Raw genomic sequence first — 17,257 nt, 5'->3', positions numbered from 1 at the left:
ATTCCAGCAACTGGTGTCCACAAACGACTGTAGGGACAAAACAGTGGGTTGCTGATGGCGGACGTTCAAGAGGGCGGGAGACGGCAAAGTCGAAGAAATCGGGAGCTCTTTTTTTTCGCCGCTAGTGCGAATCCGTGAATGTGGGCTTTTTGCCAAAATTCGCCTTCACCGCCTTTAACCATCAAGCGGGCATCCAAACTCCTGTGTGCCTACGAGCTCTCTCCCATCTCAGCACGGTATTTCTTTTGGGCTGAGCTCCCGTTCATTCATTCACTTTGCAGAGATGTCTGCAACCCAGCTCCTGAACCCCAAGGCGGAATCCCGGGTATGGAATGCTATCCCAGCCTAACCCCTCAATCGCCCGCACTAACATTTCGTCTAGCGCCGAGGGGAGGCCTTGAAGGTCAACATCAGCGCCGGAGAGGGTCTGCAGGATGTTCTCAAGTCCAACCTGGGTCCATCGGGGACTCTGAAGATGTGAGTGGTTGTTTATAATCCAGACGGACCAAAATAGAGCTAACTAGCCTTCAGGTTGGTGGACGGTGCAGGCGGAGTATGCATCACACCCCTTAGCTATCGAAACATAATCATGTTGGATTTCTAACGTCATCGTGGTAAAATAGATCAAGTTGACCAAGGATGGAAATGTCCTACTGCGGGAAATGGTACGTTGTTATGCCCAATCACCTCGCGTACTCCATCAACGCTAACACTTCTAAAGCAAATTCAAAATCCCACGGCTGTAAGACAGCATTCCCTCGAAACTTTTTTTCAAAATCCGCTGATGAGGTGATTAAAGGTCATGATTGCTCGCGCTGCGACGGCTCAAGATGATATCACTGGTGATGGAACAACCTCGGTGGTTCTGTTGGTGGGAGAGCTCCTGAAGCAGGCAGATCGCCACATTTCGGAAGGCTTGCACCCCCGAGTGATCACCGATGGTTACGAGATTGCGAAGAATGAGGCTTTGAAGGTATTTGAAACCATCGAGTTGCTTTATGTTTCTGAGTCTAACTCACTACTCCAGTTCCTTGATCAATTCAAGCTCGAGCGGACCATTGACCGAGAGCTACTCCTCTCCGTTGCCCGCACATCTCTCTCCACTAAGCTTAACAACGCCCTCGCCGAGAAGCTCACCCCTGATATTGTCGATGCTGTGCTTGCCATCCACCGAGCCCCTGAGAAGCCCGACTTGCACATGATTGAGATCATGACGATGCAGCACCGCACATCCTCTGATACCCAGCTCATCCGTGGTTTGGCTCTGGATCACGGCGCTCGTCACCCTGACATGCCCAAGCGTGTAGAAAATGCGTTCATTTTGACTCTGAACGTCAGTCTGGAGTATGAGAAGTCTGAAATTAACTCTGGTTTCTACTACTCCAGCGCTGAGCAGAGAGACAAGCTGGTGGAGAGCGAGCGCAAGTTCGTTGATGCTAAGTTGCAGAAGATTGTAGAGCTGAAGAAGCAGGTTTGCGGTAATGATCCGAAGAAGGGATTTGTTGTCATCAACCAGAAGGGTATTGACCCCCTTAGTTTGGATGTTCTCGTCAAGAATGGCATCATGGCTCTGCGGAGAGCTAAGAGGAGAAACATGGAGCGTCTGCAGCTGGTGTGTGGCGGTATTGCCCAGAACAGTGTTGAAGATATGACCCCCGATGTCCTCGGCTGGGCCGGTCTAGTCTATGAACACCAACTTGGTGAGGAGAAATACACCTTTGTGGAGGAGGTTAAGGACCCCAAGTCTGTGACTATCCTCATTAAGGGCCCCAACCAGCACACCATTGCTCAAGTCAAGGATGCTGTCCGTGATGGTCTTCGCTCGGTCTACAACACTATTGTCGACGGCTGTGTGATACCTGGTGCTGGCGCATTCCAAGTTGCTTGTGCCGCACACCTCAAGTCCGATGCCTTCACGAAAACTGTCAAGGGCAAGGCTAAGTGGGGTGTAGAGGCTTTTGCCGATGCGCTCTTAGTCATCCCCAAGACCCTCGCTGCTAACTCTGGTCATGATGTCCAGGACTCCCTGGCTTCGATGTGGGACGAGGGCAAGCATGGCAATGTTGTTGGTCTGGACCTGAACACCGGTGATCCGATGGATCCCATCCAGCTGGGTGTTTATGACTCTTATCGAGTGCTGCGGAACTGCGTTGCCTCCAGCACTGGCATTGCTTCCAACCTCCTGCTCTGTGACGAGTTGCTGAAGGCTCGGCAGATGAGCAAGTCGACTGGCCCTGGTGGTATGGAGGAGTAATGCAGTCATGCACTTTTGATTGACGAAATCCGGCAACTTCATGTAAAGATTTAGGTGGACTCGGGACTGAAGCTTCTAATGTTGATAAGTCCAGTCTCTTCTCAAAAATGCACACATTAATTGCAATATCTGCCAGTCGGCTTGAAATCATTCACCTCCGTTCTGCGCTACGTACTGTAGAACCCCCAACAGCGATATTGATAACGGTTAAGTCGATTTTAGAATACTAAGAAATACTAAGATCGGTATGGGAGAGGATGTTGTGGTTCACAGTCAGTCTTCACGTAAGGTTTATAATCGTTATTATCGTGCTTCAGTAGGAAGTGTAATAGTACATGACCAAGTCGTCCGCAAGTATCAGTCCTCAGCAGAACTGCTTTCGCCCACTTCGGACATGGTCGCAGATGGCCATTCGATAGTGAATCCTTCTTCCTTGACAGGGTCCTCGAGTGACAAGTTCTTAGCTTTGGCCCATTCCCACACATCTGCCTTACGAATCACGATTTTGGGGGGTTCCTTTGGCTCATTTTCGCCGTGTAAACGGCTCAGTTTGCGTTTCTTTGGAGTCGTATCCGGCTGAACGATGCCCATGCTTTTGACGGCTGTGATCACATCTTCCGTCAACATGCCTGTGGCCAGCCCGATTTCTTCGACTGTCAAAAATTCGCGGTGTGGCCGTTTATGAGATGCTTTTGATGGTGAGCTTTTTGGGGCAGCGGTCACTCGCTGCTGGTTATTCTCAGCTTTATTGTCCCCATGCTTCCCACACAGCAAATATCTCGCAATTCGCTCCGCCCAAAAACGATTGTAGCTTTTCTGGCCAAGGTCACTGAGGGGTTTCTCTGGTCCGCCAATATATCCACCTGGATATTCCCATCCACTCAACTTGTAGCTAACGCCCATCAACAACTTCCCCAGTTGTCTGTGTTGGTACGGTGGGAAGACACAGATACATGCAAGATTGTTTGAGTCCCATGATAGCTTCTCCTTGGAGAAGAAACCAAGGACATGATAATTCTCGGAGTTATCGGGGTCGGTAAAGGTGAGGATATAATAATGAAAGGTGGCGACGTCGAAGAAGACGGTCTTGTGGTCAAGAAAAAGTTTCGCGAAAAGAGACAGATTCTGACCGAAAAGTTTATGTTCCTCTCCATCTACCTCCCATACAGCGTATCCGCCATGGTCGTACACTTTAGTGCCAGGTGGCGTCACGCGATGGATGCAGGCGCGCGTGTGTTCCGCAAAGGCAACTTTATCGCAAGAGTATCGGAAGCACCAGCGGCAGACATAGAGGTGCTCGGCATCTTTTGCGACCAGGTCTTCTGGATATATTGACTGGTACCATGGCTTGAACAAGAGGTCGCCTAGCACGACATTCTTCACGTTACGATCGCCCGGGCTTTGGAGTCGTGACGATGCCTTGCTGGTAGCCATCTTTTCAAAGCATGCGGGTTTCTTCGAGGTCAATTGTGGCGATAGGATTTTTCCCAAGTCGGTCTTCTTCACTTGTGCTCGTGAAGGGGTGTGGTATCCAATGAGCCGGCCATTGGCATCACCGCGCAAGTGTATGCTGAGGTGTGAGGCTGGCGAGATACAGAGACAGTTGTGCCCACATGGAGGATGAGTTTTATATAGACGACATGAACTAGCCTGAAAGTGCAGCCAGCCAGGCACCACAATCCTCTGCACTGAAGAATCGATAGGCAAGCAGTCAACCGCGACCTTGAATTGACGCGAAAAGAGTGCTGAGTCAGTGGAGCTATCAGGTGATCCAGGCGGGGGGAGCTCCTTTATCTTATCCGTTGTTGCCTGCTCCAGTCGAGTGAGATCATCTCTCCCGACTCCATCCTTGCGTACAAAACCATCAACCACTTCCGAAAGGATCTCGGATTTCGCAGGCAACAGCCATTCTGAGCCGATGTTATCTTTCCCTACATTCCTCATATTTTGTGGATTCCAAAATTTCCCTGGAGACCTCTCGATATTGGGCCTCTAGTTCCAACACTTTTTCACTTACCCGGCCCGGACTTGGGGTCACGTCCTCTCCCCACAATGTTGAAGCCTTTCCAGATCAAAAATCTTCGTGGGTCTGTCCCTCAAGACCGCGAGGAGTCTTCAGGTTACTCTTCCGGCCCTTCTAGGGTCGTGCAAATCTCGGCCACCGACTATGATGATATTGCCTCTAATCATCCTCGAGCGAGGCTAACCTATGTAGATGATGAGGATGGAGATCAAATTACGGTAAGACCCACTAAATATAATTGGATTTTTTCCCCCGGGATGCTAACTCTGCTGTAAAGGTGGGGTCTTCTCTTGAACTCTCTCAACGTCTAGACGAGCCTATAGATATCTATGCTGGAGCAGAAACCGCCCAACTGCCCCAAGAGGAGCTAAGTCCGATGCATTTGTTTGATATTCGTCGATCAAACTCTGTAACGGAGCTGTGGCGACGGTTTGAACAAGAGAAAAGTGAGAGTATCAGACTCGACGAAACAGCGAGCCCCACGCTGTCTTCAACTGAGCTGGCTGTTGGTAATTCAACAAACCACCCAGTGTCGGACCAAGAACCTGCTGCGGTTATTTCAGAGCCCGAAGAGGAGTCCCAGCCCTTCTTGGCTGCATTTGAAGCCGAGCTAGCCAATCTCCTTGACTCAGCCGATACTTCCAATGACCGGGCCGTATCACCCGAAACATCACAACCGCCTGATACCTCATCATCAAACGCAAATAATCAGAGAGCACCACACCCACTTGAGGTTGCTGCTGCCACCTTCCTCTATCATCTTGTGAATGGGGCGAACTCGGTGCAGTCAGAGCTGAGATCAAGACTCCCTGAGCTGCAACGTCAGCTACATAATGCTCAGACATCTGTCCCAGAAAACGTGCGGGCATCATTGCAGACTTTTCTCACCACAGTTGAAGCCCATATGCGAACTGCCTTCAACAATCTGCCTGAAAATGGAAGGCATATGGCGGAGGAGGCAATCAATGCTGGGCGGCCTGTAGCTGAAAATGCCGCCGAAAGTCTACGAATGATGGCATCTGACTTCAATGAAGCTAGTCGAACCTTGTTCGCTGCGTTTGAACATGAATTTGGCCGATTTGGGGCGACTGAGCCAAGCTTAACGACACCCGGGGCGCCACAGTCTACATCCCCCGGCGCAGGGAGTCACGGACCATCAGCCCGACCGACAGACATGGACACCCCAGGTTCCGAACCCAATTTCCGAACCCAGTCCCCTCATGAACGCGATGTCCTGGCCAATCAGGATCTGCACAAGAAAGATTCAGTTAGCCCCGAGCAGCCTCTAAAAGCCGAGACTGGAATTAACAAGAATATCTCATTGCCAGACACGAGCAATGGTAGTCATGTTCAGGCAGAAGTGCACGCAGACTCCCTGTACCCTCCTCTGGGCCTTCATCACTTTCCAGCGCACCCTCCACCTCCCCCTCATCCTCCCGTACCTGCGCCTCATATGAATCCTCCACATTGGGCCCCTCCACCTCCTCAACTTTCTCATCCTCCTAACATTCCCCCATGGGATTATAGGCGACTAAATCGCCATGCCCCTCCCCCCTCCCCCATCCTATCCAGGCACATTCCCTAACCCACCATGGTTCCCACCTAATAGTTGGGTCACCCCTCATTGTGGATTTCCAACATCTAATGCACTCCCAAGATCCGACACACTCCACAAATCTACAGAACCCCCAAGACTTTATCCAACACCACCAGTACCCCCGCCGAAGGAACCCTCTGCCCAGTCAGAGGGCTCTGAGAAAAAGGTTTTGTTTATTGGAAACATTGGCTTCAATGTCACTGAGCGAATGATTCAAGATGTGTTTGCTTCCAAGGGCTTTATTGTGAATGTGCATCTTCCACTGGACTCTGTTTCCGGGAAACATGCTGGCTTTGGCTACGTGGATTTTCCCTCGATCCATCCAGCCATGGCCGCAATGGACGTGCTACAAGGTATACACATCGATGGACATGCCATCAACCTTGAATTCAGCGAGGAACCACTCATGGAGCGCATCCAACCATCACAGCACCAAGTTCCTCAGGTGGAACCGGATACTCTCTATGGGGTATTCACCCGTCAAGAACTTTCTTCGGAGAGGTCTGTGGGAGACATCAACCCGCGACGGAATGTCCGTCCGATCAGCCGTCGGAAATCTGTGAGTTTCAAAGAACCAGATATTCTGGTTGAAGGTTCTCTGGAAAAAGAGACGGAAGCCAATTCAATGCAGGCGAAATCCCCTTTATTGATCGATTTAACAAATGACGAGCCTACATCCGTCCCTTCACACGGACAAGGACATGATGATATTCCGTCCCTGGATTCGGATTTAGAAATGAGTCGGTTTCCCCCCGTCTCTCAATTAGAGGCGCAGCTTTTTGCAAACCAACAACGCAATCATCCATCGGAAACTACTATCCTTGCGAATGACGTTACTACAAATGGCGCGGTCCCAGAGTCTCATCCTCAGAGATCCCACAGCATTTCACACGCTCAACGCCCCGCCTCAATATCCTCGCATGCTCCAGGTGAAGCGCAGCTTCGGGACTCAGACAGCCCTGTCCTTCGTCGGGCAAATACCATAACCTTTGCACGTGAGGGAAGCCAAGCGTTTGATGATTCCAGTGCTGCACCTCTAAATTTTCCGGCCTATGCCAATCCTGGGCAAAGGCGCCTTGCTAGAGAGGGTCGCCCATCTCGGTCTAATACTCGAGCTGAGACTGACACTTGGGCACGACTAGATAGAAGGGAGCGCCGGCTATCTAGGTCCAGGTCGCATCACAGCATCCCTGGAAGTTTCCCCGTTGAAGCAGCCTCCCAGCTCTCGCCCTCGCTTCCACTTGGCAACGAGGTTCTTGAGTCTCAGGAAGATGACATCGAGCGATGCATCTCATCCCTTATGGATATGGGCTATGGAACTCCTCGAGATGGTGGCCGATCTCGAATTGCTGTCTATGCTGCAGCATCTAATGGTAGCCTGCTTGATGCCATTGAGATGATTGAGGAAGAACGAAAGGTTTATGCCCGCCAAGGCAGGAACTGATAAAATCACGGACTTCCTTGTATTACACAGTTGACACATTTTTTTCCTTAGCTTGTCCATTGCTGCAGTACTGTTAGCTTTCTTTATGCTTTATGATCCCTGAATCCCCTGTGAATCATAGTCTGCCAGATTTAGTCAATCTCAAATTTTTTTTTGCTTTGAGACAGTCAGACATATATTTATGAACTACGTACTTTGACACGCAACCATTGGTATCGCTATGTGAATTGAATCTAATCCAGACAATGTGCTCCAGGGAGGCAAATTTGTAACAAAATTTTAAACTTGAATCCTTGGAGGCTCCTAGTTGCGCGAAACAGCAAAAGCATGGTGGCTTCAGTGCGAGTTTAGTCTAGCTTGACCAGCGATTGCGGCAAACGGAAGATCGGTCCCGCTTCCCCGACCCGACGCTTTTCCAGCTCAGAACTTCCGACCATCATTCCAACCACCTCCGCGTCCTCGACCAACAATGCTGACATGGCAGCGAACCTTCGCCACCTCTGTCGCCAGGTTCAGCGATAGCCATATACCAGTTGCTCGTTCCGCAGCTCTGCGATGCGCACATATCCTTCAAGTCAGTAAGGCCGATGGGCCCTGCAGCTTGGAGGACAAAGAGATCAAGGTTAATGGGTTCATTCGTTCTGTTCGAAAGCAGAAGCGCTTTGCTTTTGCCGAAATCTCAGACGGCTCTACGCTAGAGCCCTTACAAGCGATCTTGAAACCAGCACAAGCAGCTGAGTATGTCCATGCGCGGAGGCTACGACTCAACCTCTTGTCTCCTCTAAACCAAGCCTAACATGATCGCTTCTTCTAGTCTCTCTACAGGAACTGCTGTTGAAATCTCAGGCATATGGAAAGCCTGTCCGCCTGGCAAGGAACAGACACATGAGCTACAAACCACTGATGTGACTGTTGTCGGGGCGGCGGATCCGGAGGTAGGTATCCCATGGCCACCAGGGGACCCCTCGAGCAGCTCTAACTAATAGTCGCTTCTTGATATCAGACATTTCCGATCCAAAAGAAATACCACAGCCCCGACTTTTTGCGGCAGATTCCGCATCTACGCATCCGAACACCCTTCCATTCCCTCATGTCGCGTTTCCGCTCCGAGTGCCTCTTTCAGCTGGGCAATGTTTTTCATGCCTACCCCAACGGCGGTTTCACGCAAGTGCAACCACCAATCATCACATCATCTGACTGCGAGGGCGCAGGCGAAACGTTCACTTTGCTTCCGCGCGGGGCTTCAGGATCATCTAACACCGAGGCCGACCATTTCTTCCGAACTCCTAAATATCTCACGGTTTCGTCGCAGCTCCATCTTGAGGCATACGCCGCTGAACTCGGCAACGTGTGGACGCTGACACCTGTTTTTCGGGCGGAGAAAAGTGATACCCCTCGCCATCTGAGCGAGTTTTATATGCTTGAAGCGGAGGCGAACTTCATGTATGATTTGGACTCGCTCACGGACCTTGTAGAGAATCTACTCCGAGACCTCACACGTCGGCTCTATAATACCCCGGTTGGCCAGGAGATTCTGTCTGCGAAGCGAACTGGCGACTCTGGGCATGAGAGCACCTCGGACGACTCTAAGTCTGCTCTTCGACAAAGGTGGGCCTCCTTGACGGATGGTCCTAAATGGCATCGCATTACATACACCAAGGCAGTAGAAATGCTCCAGCATGCGGTCATAGAAGATGGCGCAACATTCGAGCATCCTCCCACATGGGATGGAGGCCTACAAACTGAGCACGAGAAGTATATTGTGGAGGTTTTGCACCAAGGCAGTCCGGTATTCGTTACTGATTACCCCAAGGCGATTAAGCCTTTCTATATGGCCCCGTCGCAGACACTCGATGGAGAACATGAGCATAGTCCACCCGGAGAGACGGTCGCTTGCTTTGATCTGCTCCTCCCTGAAGTTAGCGAAGTCGCAGGAGGCTCCTTGCGTGAGCATCGCTTGCCCAACATCATCCAGAATATGCGTGACTACGGTTTGATCAAGTCCCGTTTGCCAGCAGACTCTGATGCCCCTGCCCCCCACTGAACCTTCATACCCTCACCTCTCTCCGACCGAGGATCTTGGCCATCTGCAATGGTACGCCGACCTTCGGCGTTGGGGCTCTGCTCCGCACGGAGGCTTTGGACTTGGGTTTGACCGATTCCTGGGATATTTGGCTGGCGTGTCCAGCGTTCGGGATGTCGTGTCATTTCCACGGTATTTTGGACGAGCTGATTGTTAGAGTCTATTGCTAGATGATGTATTATTATTGAAAATATTGTATTATAGACCAAAATAAATCTTTCACCTACCTACCAAAAACATGACCTTCGACAGCTAGTTAGCTATTTCCTGCAATTTGCAATGGCAAATTGTGATATTGAAGTCTCCAACAGAATCATTTTTACCTGCTAAACTCGGAGATGATTCCAATATTGTCATCGCTTGCACGAACTTCAATAATTGCTTACCACAATGGGAAAGTGTTACGCTTTCTAACAGCATCAAACTCAGCCCCCCACACTTCCTCGCACAATGCTCCATCTAACACAAACCAGCCTCACAAATAGGCGCCTTTTAGACGAAACAGGATTAGCAGCGGATACTTGCTGTTAGGAAGATGCATGGCCCCATGGGGCGGAAATAGCCCACGGACCACCAAAGAACTGAATTAATCTATCTAGATGTAGGTTGATGGAAGTTTTGGGAGAACTGTTGGGTTTTGGAAAAAAAAGATCCTTGACACCAGGTCTTGAAGCGCTTATGCACAGGCTATCATGTCCATTTGGGCCTGAGGGTGATAAGTTCCCGGCAAACACACTTTCTCCAATGTTAGGTTCAATGAACCTCCAGTGTCTAGAAGGTTTGTTAAAACGGAATCCAGTGCGAGACATAAGTCACGCCAGGACAGCATCTGATTATTCTCGGTGAAGAGCGGAGATCCCGAAGCCTTCAGACTCAAGCATCAGAACTATCGACTACTAGAATGGAAGTCAATGCGATAGAAATACCTCATTAACATAATATGCATTATTGCTGTGGCTGGGAATAGATCTTGAGATCTACAGACTTGAACCTCAGCGGTTAGGTGGTCTGCTAGAACGCAGAAATATGGAGTGTAGTATTTACCATGTATCATTAACATAACATCTTTGTTGTTGGTTGTGACAAGAGGAGGAATTCAGACCCCTAGATCTATCGCTTGCACATTTTTTATTAGGGCAGTCAGCGCGATGGAAATCAGTGTATCACACAGTATTGTTGGAGAAAAGAGAAGATTTTGATATGAGGCTTGTGAAAATGGAAAGGGCTGCGATAGGGCACGGTTCACCCAACCAACATACCAACATCTTTGGTGTCAAGAGAAAGCAAATCACAAAATAGTACAGCTATTCTTATAGCAATAATGCTAGCTATGTATTGCAGGAATATTCGTTTCATAGAAATTTGCCACTCTATTCAGATAGCAATTCATTTTTCTTAGTAGCCAACAACGGCAACAGATACCCCGGTTGAATCACTCTCATCCAGGTCTATTATTTCCAACATAATGAGTTTATGGCCACCAATAGCCTCGTACACGGTGGTAGGCCAAAGACGGTATTGTGGGTTGCGCGTAGTGATTTCCAAAAAGAACTTGCCCCTGGATCCTGGGCGAACCCGTTATACTAATGCGTGCCTGTCCAAAAGCATCGTAACTATTGTATCTACCACACCTACCCAACTTCCGACAACACGATTTTGGAAGCGATAGGAGCGGTGAGATGGGCCCATGCAGTAGCAACACCATTGGTAACCCGAACGTACTTACAATAATAATTAGAACTATCGTCATAATCGAGTTCCGTTCTGCACCGGCTCTCAGACCAGTCCAAGCAAGGCCAAGCACTCTAGTGTGGTTGGAGGCGTCCGCAGCGAAACGCAAAAAAACGGGGCGCGAAGAGCGCAGGTATTAATGCTTCCTTGTCTGGAGTACATATGTAGCGACCGAGGAACGCACAGGCGTATTAACCAGATGACAATGTTCTTAAAGAGGGAAAAGAGAATCGAAAGGGCGGAGACCTCCGTCAGCAGAAAACGTGGTCCGTGGGTCTCCGGGCAATCTATTTCGTGATTTTTCTCTTTTCCTTTTTTTCGGCTTGGCAAGCTTTCATGGCGCTGGAAGATACTTTAATTCGGGTTTGCGGGTTTGCGGACCTCGCTTAAGGAAGCCGAGGACTTGTCGTTTCTGGGCAAACTCTTACTAGTGGGTGGAGTATTGGCGGTTTCAAGCGGAGTTATTGATTTTTGTGGCTAGAGTATTTTATTATGTTTTAAACTATACACCCTGATGGTTCATATCTATTTTGGGGAGGAGTGAGGGAATCAGGCAAAGCAAAACCCAGCAAACCGCAATAGTTGCCTACAGGGTACTACGTTATTAGCCACATTAGCACATTACTGAGAAATGAAAATGGGAGTGAGTGAACAGCCTCACAGGATCGGAATGCTCTGAAGGAGGGGAGAGGGGTCCGCGCACAGCCTTGAAACTGGGAAATTCTTAATCTAATAGACTTTACGAGGGCAAGTCGCCGACCGCATGCCAATCAGGGGCCCAGGATCGGCGGGCCAAAAGGACCCAACCTTACCGGGGTTAAGCATAAGCAACAAGATGTTCGGGCTTTGTCCGCCTGGGGGGAGGGGGGGGGCGAGTCATGCATTGGCTGGGGCCATCCCTGCCTGACGTATCACATTGAAGAAGGGCGTAATGGGAATGATTGGCATCCTGGCGACCAAGCTAGACTAGCTAAGCGACACAGTATTATGATTCGTATAATATTATTATTGTTGGCATCTGCCCCTATTCAACTATCGCGTACGAAGCCCGTGAGGCCAAACAAGACCCATTTTTAGCCCAAAATAAAAAACACCATCCACTAAACTGCAACATTGTAGAGCAACACCGATCATCTTCATTAATGCAACCAAACAAGAAGCTCTCGGATCCCTCAATGTTACGTGGGTGTACCTGCTAGATCTACTGCGTATGAGTTTCCGGACTGTCTCATAATTTCACCCTCGTATTCGGTTCAATTAACTCTCCGAGTGAGCATAAACTCAAAAACCACTGCGCCACATGGTTTTCTGCTGATTCATGTAAGACACACCGGTCGGGTCATCAAACCCATTTTGGAGGATCCAATAATGGAGATAAACTTGCGACTCTAACCGTGTTTAGTATCAGCCAGGCCACCTAATTTCCATGGTTCGAAAGGACAATCTGGCTTTTAGGCCTGCCGGTGACAGTTGCCACTTCCCAGCACCGCCAACCCAAACTGGGGCTGCCGAGAAAGAGGGGGCCGGTGACTATGGTCCGATCGTCTTGGCAAGGCTCAGTTGCCATTCACAATTCACAGAGTATCTCTTGGCTATGAAGAGGGGGGAATTTGGGTTTACTTTAGACACGAGGAACCAGCAATAAGTTCCAATTAAGGGAAGAAAAGTAAATACCTAGTGTGCGTATTCGAGTTGCCTGAAGTGGTCAAAAATGCGCGGCCAATGAATCGACACAACTGGGCTATTGGTGGAAAATAACAGCACAGCCTATTGATCTTGCTCCCGGATGTTTTGTTTTGCGCAAAATGTAAAGTTAAGAAGTCTCTGTCTCTGGTGATAATAACAATAGTAATATCAATAGGTCTTGATGATCCGGTACTACCCTTGTATACACTTCGTGATTCCCGGATAAAGCATTCTGCAATGGGTTAGTGTTCGGAGCCTCCTTCTTTTTTTCAGCCTAAGTAGTGCGATTCGGTAATCAGAACTCACAAGGCAAGCATAGTGTCCCAGCACATTCAGTATTCATCCAAGCAATAGTCATGGACACCTTAATTTTGTTAGTGGAGATAAGCTCGTGCGACGTTTCACGAAATCAACTCTTGGCAATCTTTATTTCCCTTCCGTGTGAATTTCAGGGTTGCAATGGGTGTGTGACAATACGAAACGCGGTCGCAACTATTCTTAAGTAGAGTTAATCGTTAGTTGATCACGGATCATGGGCATTTAGGATGTGCCGGACCCATACAAGGTACGTCATCGCCCCCAAGAAGGAGAGCCCAAGCACAGTGTGGGATTTGAGGAGGGTGGGAGAAAGGAAAGAGATGAACAATAATACATTTCAGTGTGAGTATGTAAAACTATAAGATGTATAGTAACTTAATGATCGTCGGGTCCTGGGGTACGGAATCTAGTTACGCGTACTACAGTTTAACCTTGGGCAAGGGTTGATTGGAGAGGTAAATGATCAACCCGCACGGGAGAAGCAGTTTAAACATATCCTGGTCCTGGATGCAGTTGGCTGGGTGTGCTCCAAACTTTCCGGATTCAGGCAAGCCACGTTGAGGCCGATCACTACAAGTCGGAAATTATTGATCCAGACATGGCGATGTCAAAATATTGAATCCTGTGTAGCCTGGTACGGCGTAGGTACCACACAATACTGTTTGTTTCAATATAATCCGTACGCTATTTTTATAAGTAAGTAAATGAGCTTAGTTGAAGGCGCCCATTTTCTAGGCCAAAAGTCCGAAATGCTAATCATGTCGCGCAAGAAGCCGTATTATCCGTCGCGAAATTATACAGCCACCTTATCGGCCGCATTTACGCCCCGGCCACCTCGTTTCGGACATAAGGTAAGGAATGCCGAGCCCATGTGGAGCCTCAACGCAATGGCCTCGATAACCAGCTGGAGAAAACCCAAAGAAAGGCAGAACCGAAACCGAAAAGATACACAGTAAGCGGACCTCCTCTCTCCACTCTGTCTGAAATATCCAGAAACCATGCCATTTCCAGAATCTTCATGAACCACGGTCGGCAAACTTTGGTCGGCTTGGCCCGCAAGGGCTCACTTTAACAACGGGGATAAGTGTGATATGCTTAGCGAGCAGTGGGATTCGGCGACTTAGACAAGACCCACTTTCGAGACAGACAATGGAGTTTTCCTTCGGATGATCGGGAAGAACAGATGACACGCCGACACCCCGAACTATGCCTTAGAATTATGTACGGATACTCTGTGTGGAATACGGAGTGCTCCGTTCTGAATCGGAACAATAATTCCAGTAACTGGCGGCGAAAGCACGACATTCTTAGTCCCAGGCAGGCGAAGCCTTCACGCCCTTCGGACCAACCGGCAACCGGGGGCAACTAACTACACAGATGCCTAGAGTACATCACAATACCCTGTGGGCACTATCCTAATCAGGCAGATAATTCGGGAAAAGCGGGTATACCTGCATGGACAACAGATATGAATGTGGGTTTGGGCGATCTGAATAAAATTTAATTATGTTAGGGATGATGGACCAGAAGCAGACAGACCAACTCGACAGATCGCGCACATGGTACATAATGTAAGGGAGGTTCATGTGGAAGACTTTACTTACGGTGCCCTTTATGCTTATTGCCGAGACTCGAGGGCAAACCCAGAAAACAAGAAAACGCACCTATCGAGGGACAAACTAATGTGCAATGTACTCTTGTACATACGGAGGGCGCAGCACAACGCGGGTGTGCATGTTGGCTGTTTCCAGTTTTCGTTGGGATCGGCCTGCGGCACAATTCGATCGGCTCTTAGCCTTGGACCCTGGGCAGCCTTATTCGATAGAGAACTCCGTCTGCAGGATAAGAACGGTTGAGCGGTGACAGTACAGCACACAGAGTACTGTTGTTGTTTTTTGGTTTTTATTTTCGTCCCCTCTTGACCTCTAGATTTTGAAACACATGCATGCAATAGACAAGACGGAAATTCAGACTAAATCCACCGTAGCCTGTTTTCATGAATGTATGAAATCACCCACCGTCACCTGTCACTGTTTTCTTTCCTTGTTCTCAGCTCTTTTTGACTCCTTGATTCCATACTGAAAGTAGTGCGACATGGCTTACTCCATCTACCAGGTCATTGGGAGTTCAGGTCACCGCCGCGACGTCAAGTCGCACTAGTTGGCGCCATGTGAGACATCTAATGCAGGCCGCAGCCGAACACGCAGTTCTGAACTCGACGCTGATCTCTCTCGTGATGCACCTTGTTTTTTAGGTAAGTCTAACATATCGGCTTCCCACAAGACGCTCCCAGGTATCAAAAGTATGGAATCTTTGCCTAGAAAACAGCCATTCTCCCAGGACCTTGGCCTCTGCAAAACAATCAGCTGCCAAGGTTTAACCATCTTCTCAACCCTAATTCAGTCCTCCCTTGTGCAACCAGTCTTTGTTGGCGATGCGCTTTTACTGGGCCTCTGGGGTCGGTCCGTGCGCAAGCTCATCCTTGAAAAGAGCTTGCGAGCGATTTGAGAATCTTTTTTCGCCCAGAAACCTTGGCTTTGACTTCCGCTGACAACCTAGCGCCCTTCGACGTAAGTGTATCCGGGCGCTTCGGCTACGGTGTGTCTCTATTGGCTGCTCACTTCGATTCATTCGCCATCAAACTCGACATCACTACTCGCATCGTATCCACTGCTCATCAGCTGCAAGTTGGTCCGATAGGGGGCTCGCTGCATTGGCCGTGGGAAAATTGTCCATGCCCCAACCTTATCGCTGAGTCAAACTATTGTCAGCGGTTACGACTCATGATGCAGGAATACACTAAGAGCAACTAAAGTGGTCATCAAGGGCCACCAAACAAGGAGGGGGGCCTGTCACACCTTTGAAGCGCCTCCTAGTGGAATTCTAGTGATCCTAGCTCCCAGGCTATTCTGCCATTATTTATCATCCTTTCCACTTTGCATTTGGAGGAACTTACCCCGAGCGCTACACGGCCTGAAAGGACGAAGAGTGAATATGACGTGGCTTCTTAGTCTATGATCGTGCTTCCTACGTAAACATGTCGGGGACATGGATAATCCCCCCCTCTCTCCCTAGGGGAGGGGGAGGCCTGATTCGAAATGATCTCCATTTATTAATCATCCATGTATGCCTGTGCAAGTCCGTACATTGATCGAATCACAAGCCATGGCCCCCACTACTCTGGTTGGTTCCGATAATTGCGTTTTCCTCATCTCTCATTGGAAACGATGATCTCTTGTCAAGCTTTACGGTCAGCGTAGTTGAAATCTAAACCTTGGCCGCGTCACTTGCCAGATACGAGTACGAGTCACGAGCTCAAAATGGCCACTGTGGCTTTTTCTCTCCCGATCCTCGATATTCACACCAAAGTCAAGGAAAAGTTATTTCCGAGGTGGCTTTATGGCTAGAACCACCGTTGATACCTGGGGAAAAGGGGGGCTCATGCCGAGGGAGCCGCCGGGCCTGTTTTCTTGTTCTTATTATTAATAATCGGGGAATAAATTAAAGCCATCGAAACAGATTGGTGGAGGTCGATCGGATGCCTCGGTCGCATTGGGGCTCACTTCCGAATAATCAAAGTTGGTCAGTCTGACGGAGAGCCTGGCGGCCTGTATGCTCTTCTGTTTGTTTCATACTGATCATGAATCATGATGGATTGATGGTGTCTTTGTATTTGAATATAATCATAGCTTCCGATCTATCGGCTCAGCCGATTGGAATGCTACATAATCAGGGTCGACGCTCCTCGCTCCTCGAGGCTTTAAACCATGGTCGCAAGGGAAGTTTAAAAATACAAAGTCCGAACTCCGTGTCACGACATTACCAACTCAAAAGAGCCATGGTCCACCCCCCACCCAGCTGAATAATTTATGCAGCGGGTGCACAGGATAATAGGCACAAATGACGAGTGACTGGAGGCGATAATTTAAAATCCAATATAAAAGGAAATCAAGGATTGCTGTTCCCAGTCTAGTCGCCTCGGTATCAGCGACTTTAATCAATCAGCCAGCTGAAAATGGAAACCGGGTGGATGCGGCCTCTCTAAGCGAGCATAAAGTTCAGCGCCGCCCCCTCGTGTCGGATTAAGCTTAAGCTTCAGAGAGCGCGCACTAACCACCTTT

General features: G+C 49.1%; 4 protein-coding genes across 4 annotated transcripts; 3 read left to right on the top strand and 1 right to left on the bottom strand.

Annotated features, from left to right (window-relative positions):
* Nucleotides 1-283: 283 nt before the first annotated feature.
* N7462_002434 (chaperonin-containing T-complex subunit CCT6) lies at nucleotides 284-2,254 on the top strand (the record flags this gene model as incomplete). Its single annotated transcript, XM_057074160.1, has 7 exons — nucleotides 284-325; nucleotides 383-477; nucleotides 532-553; nucleotides 624-665; nucleotides 722-742; nucleotides 800-973; nucleotides 1,028-2,254. The coding sequence occupies 7 exons, from the start codon at nucleotides 284-286 to the stop codon at nucleotides 2,252-2,254; spliced, it is 1,623 nt and encodes a 540-aa protein (XP_056937801.1).
* Nucleotides 2,255-2,611: 357 nt separating this feature from the next.
* N7462_002433 (putative histone acetyltransferase (MysT1)) lies at nucleotides 2,612-4,198 on the bottom strand (the record flags this gene model as incomplete). Its single annotated transcript, XM_057074159.1, has 1 exon — nucleotides 2,612-4,198. One exon carries the CDS (start codon nucleotides 4,196-4,198, stop codon nucleotides 2,612-2,614), a length of 1,587 nt encoding a protein of 528 aa, XP_056937800.1.
* Nucleotides 4,199-4,306: 108 nt separating this feature from the next.
* Nucleotides 4,307-7,318, top strand: N7462_002432 (RNA recognition motif domain-containing protein; the record flags this gene model as incomplete). Its single annotated transcript, XM_057074158.1, has 3 exons — nucleotides 4,307-4,495; nucleotides 4,555-5,617; nucleotides 5,961-7,318. 3 exons carry the CDS (start codon nucleotides 4,307-4,309, stop codon nucleotides 7,316-7,318), a joined length of 2,610 nt encoding a protein of 869 aa, XP_056937799.1.
* Nucleotides 7,319-7,787: 469 nt separating this feature from the next.
* On the top strand, nucleotides 7,788-9,558 carry N7462_002431 (asparagine--tRNA ligase SLM5; the record flags this gene model as incomplete). Its single annotated transcript, XM_057074157.1, has 5 exons — nucleotides 7,788-8,056; nucleotides 8,133-8,253; nucleotides 8,322-9,206; nucleotides 9,238-9,309; nucleotides 9,337-9,558. The coding sequence occupies 5 exons, from the start codon at nucleotides 7,788-7,790 to the stop codon at nucleotides 9,556-9,558; spliced, it is 1,569 nt and encodes a 522-aa protein (XP_056937798.1).
* Between the last annotated feature and the right edge of the window lie 7,699 nt (nucleotides 9,559-17,257).

This window comes from Penicillium macrosclerotiorum, assembly GCF_028827735.1.
Source record: "Penicillium macrosclerotiorum strain IBT 26536 chromosome Unknown utg000002l_segment0_segment0, whole genome shotgun sequence".
NCBI lineage: Eukaryota > Fungi > Ascomycota > Eurotiomycetes > Eurotiales > Aspergillaceae > Penicillium > Penicillium macrosclerotiorum.
The sequence above is the reverse complement of the archived record's forward strand: the minus strand, read 5'-3'. Positions and strand labels throughout refer to the sequence as shown.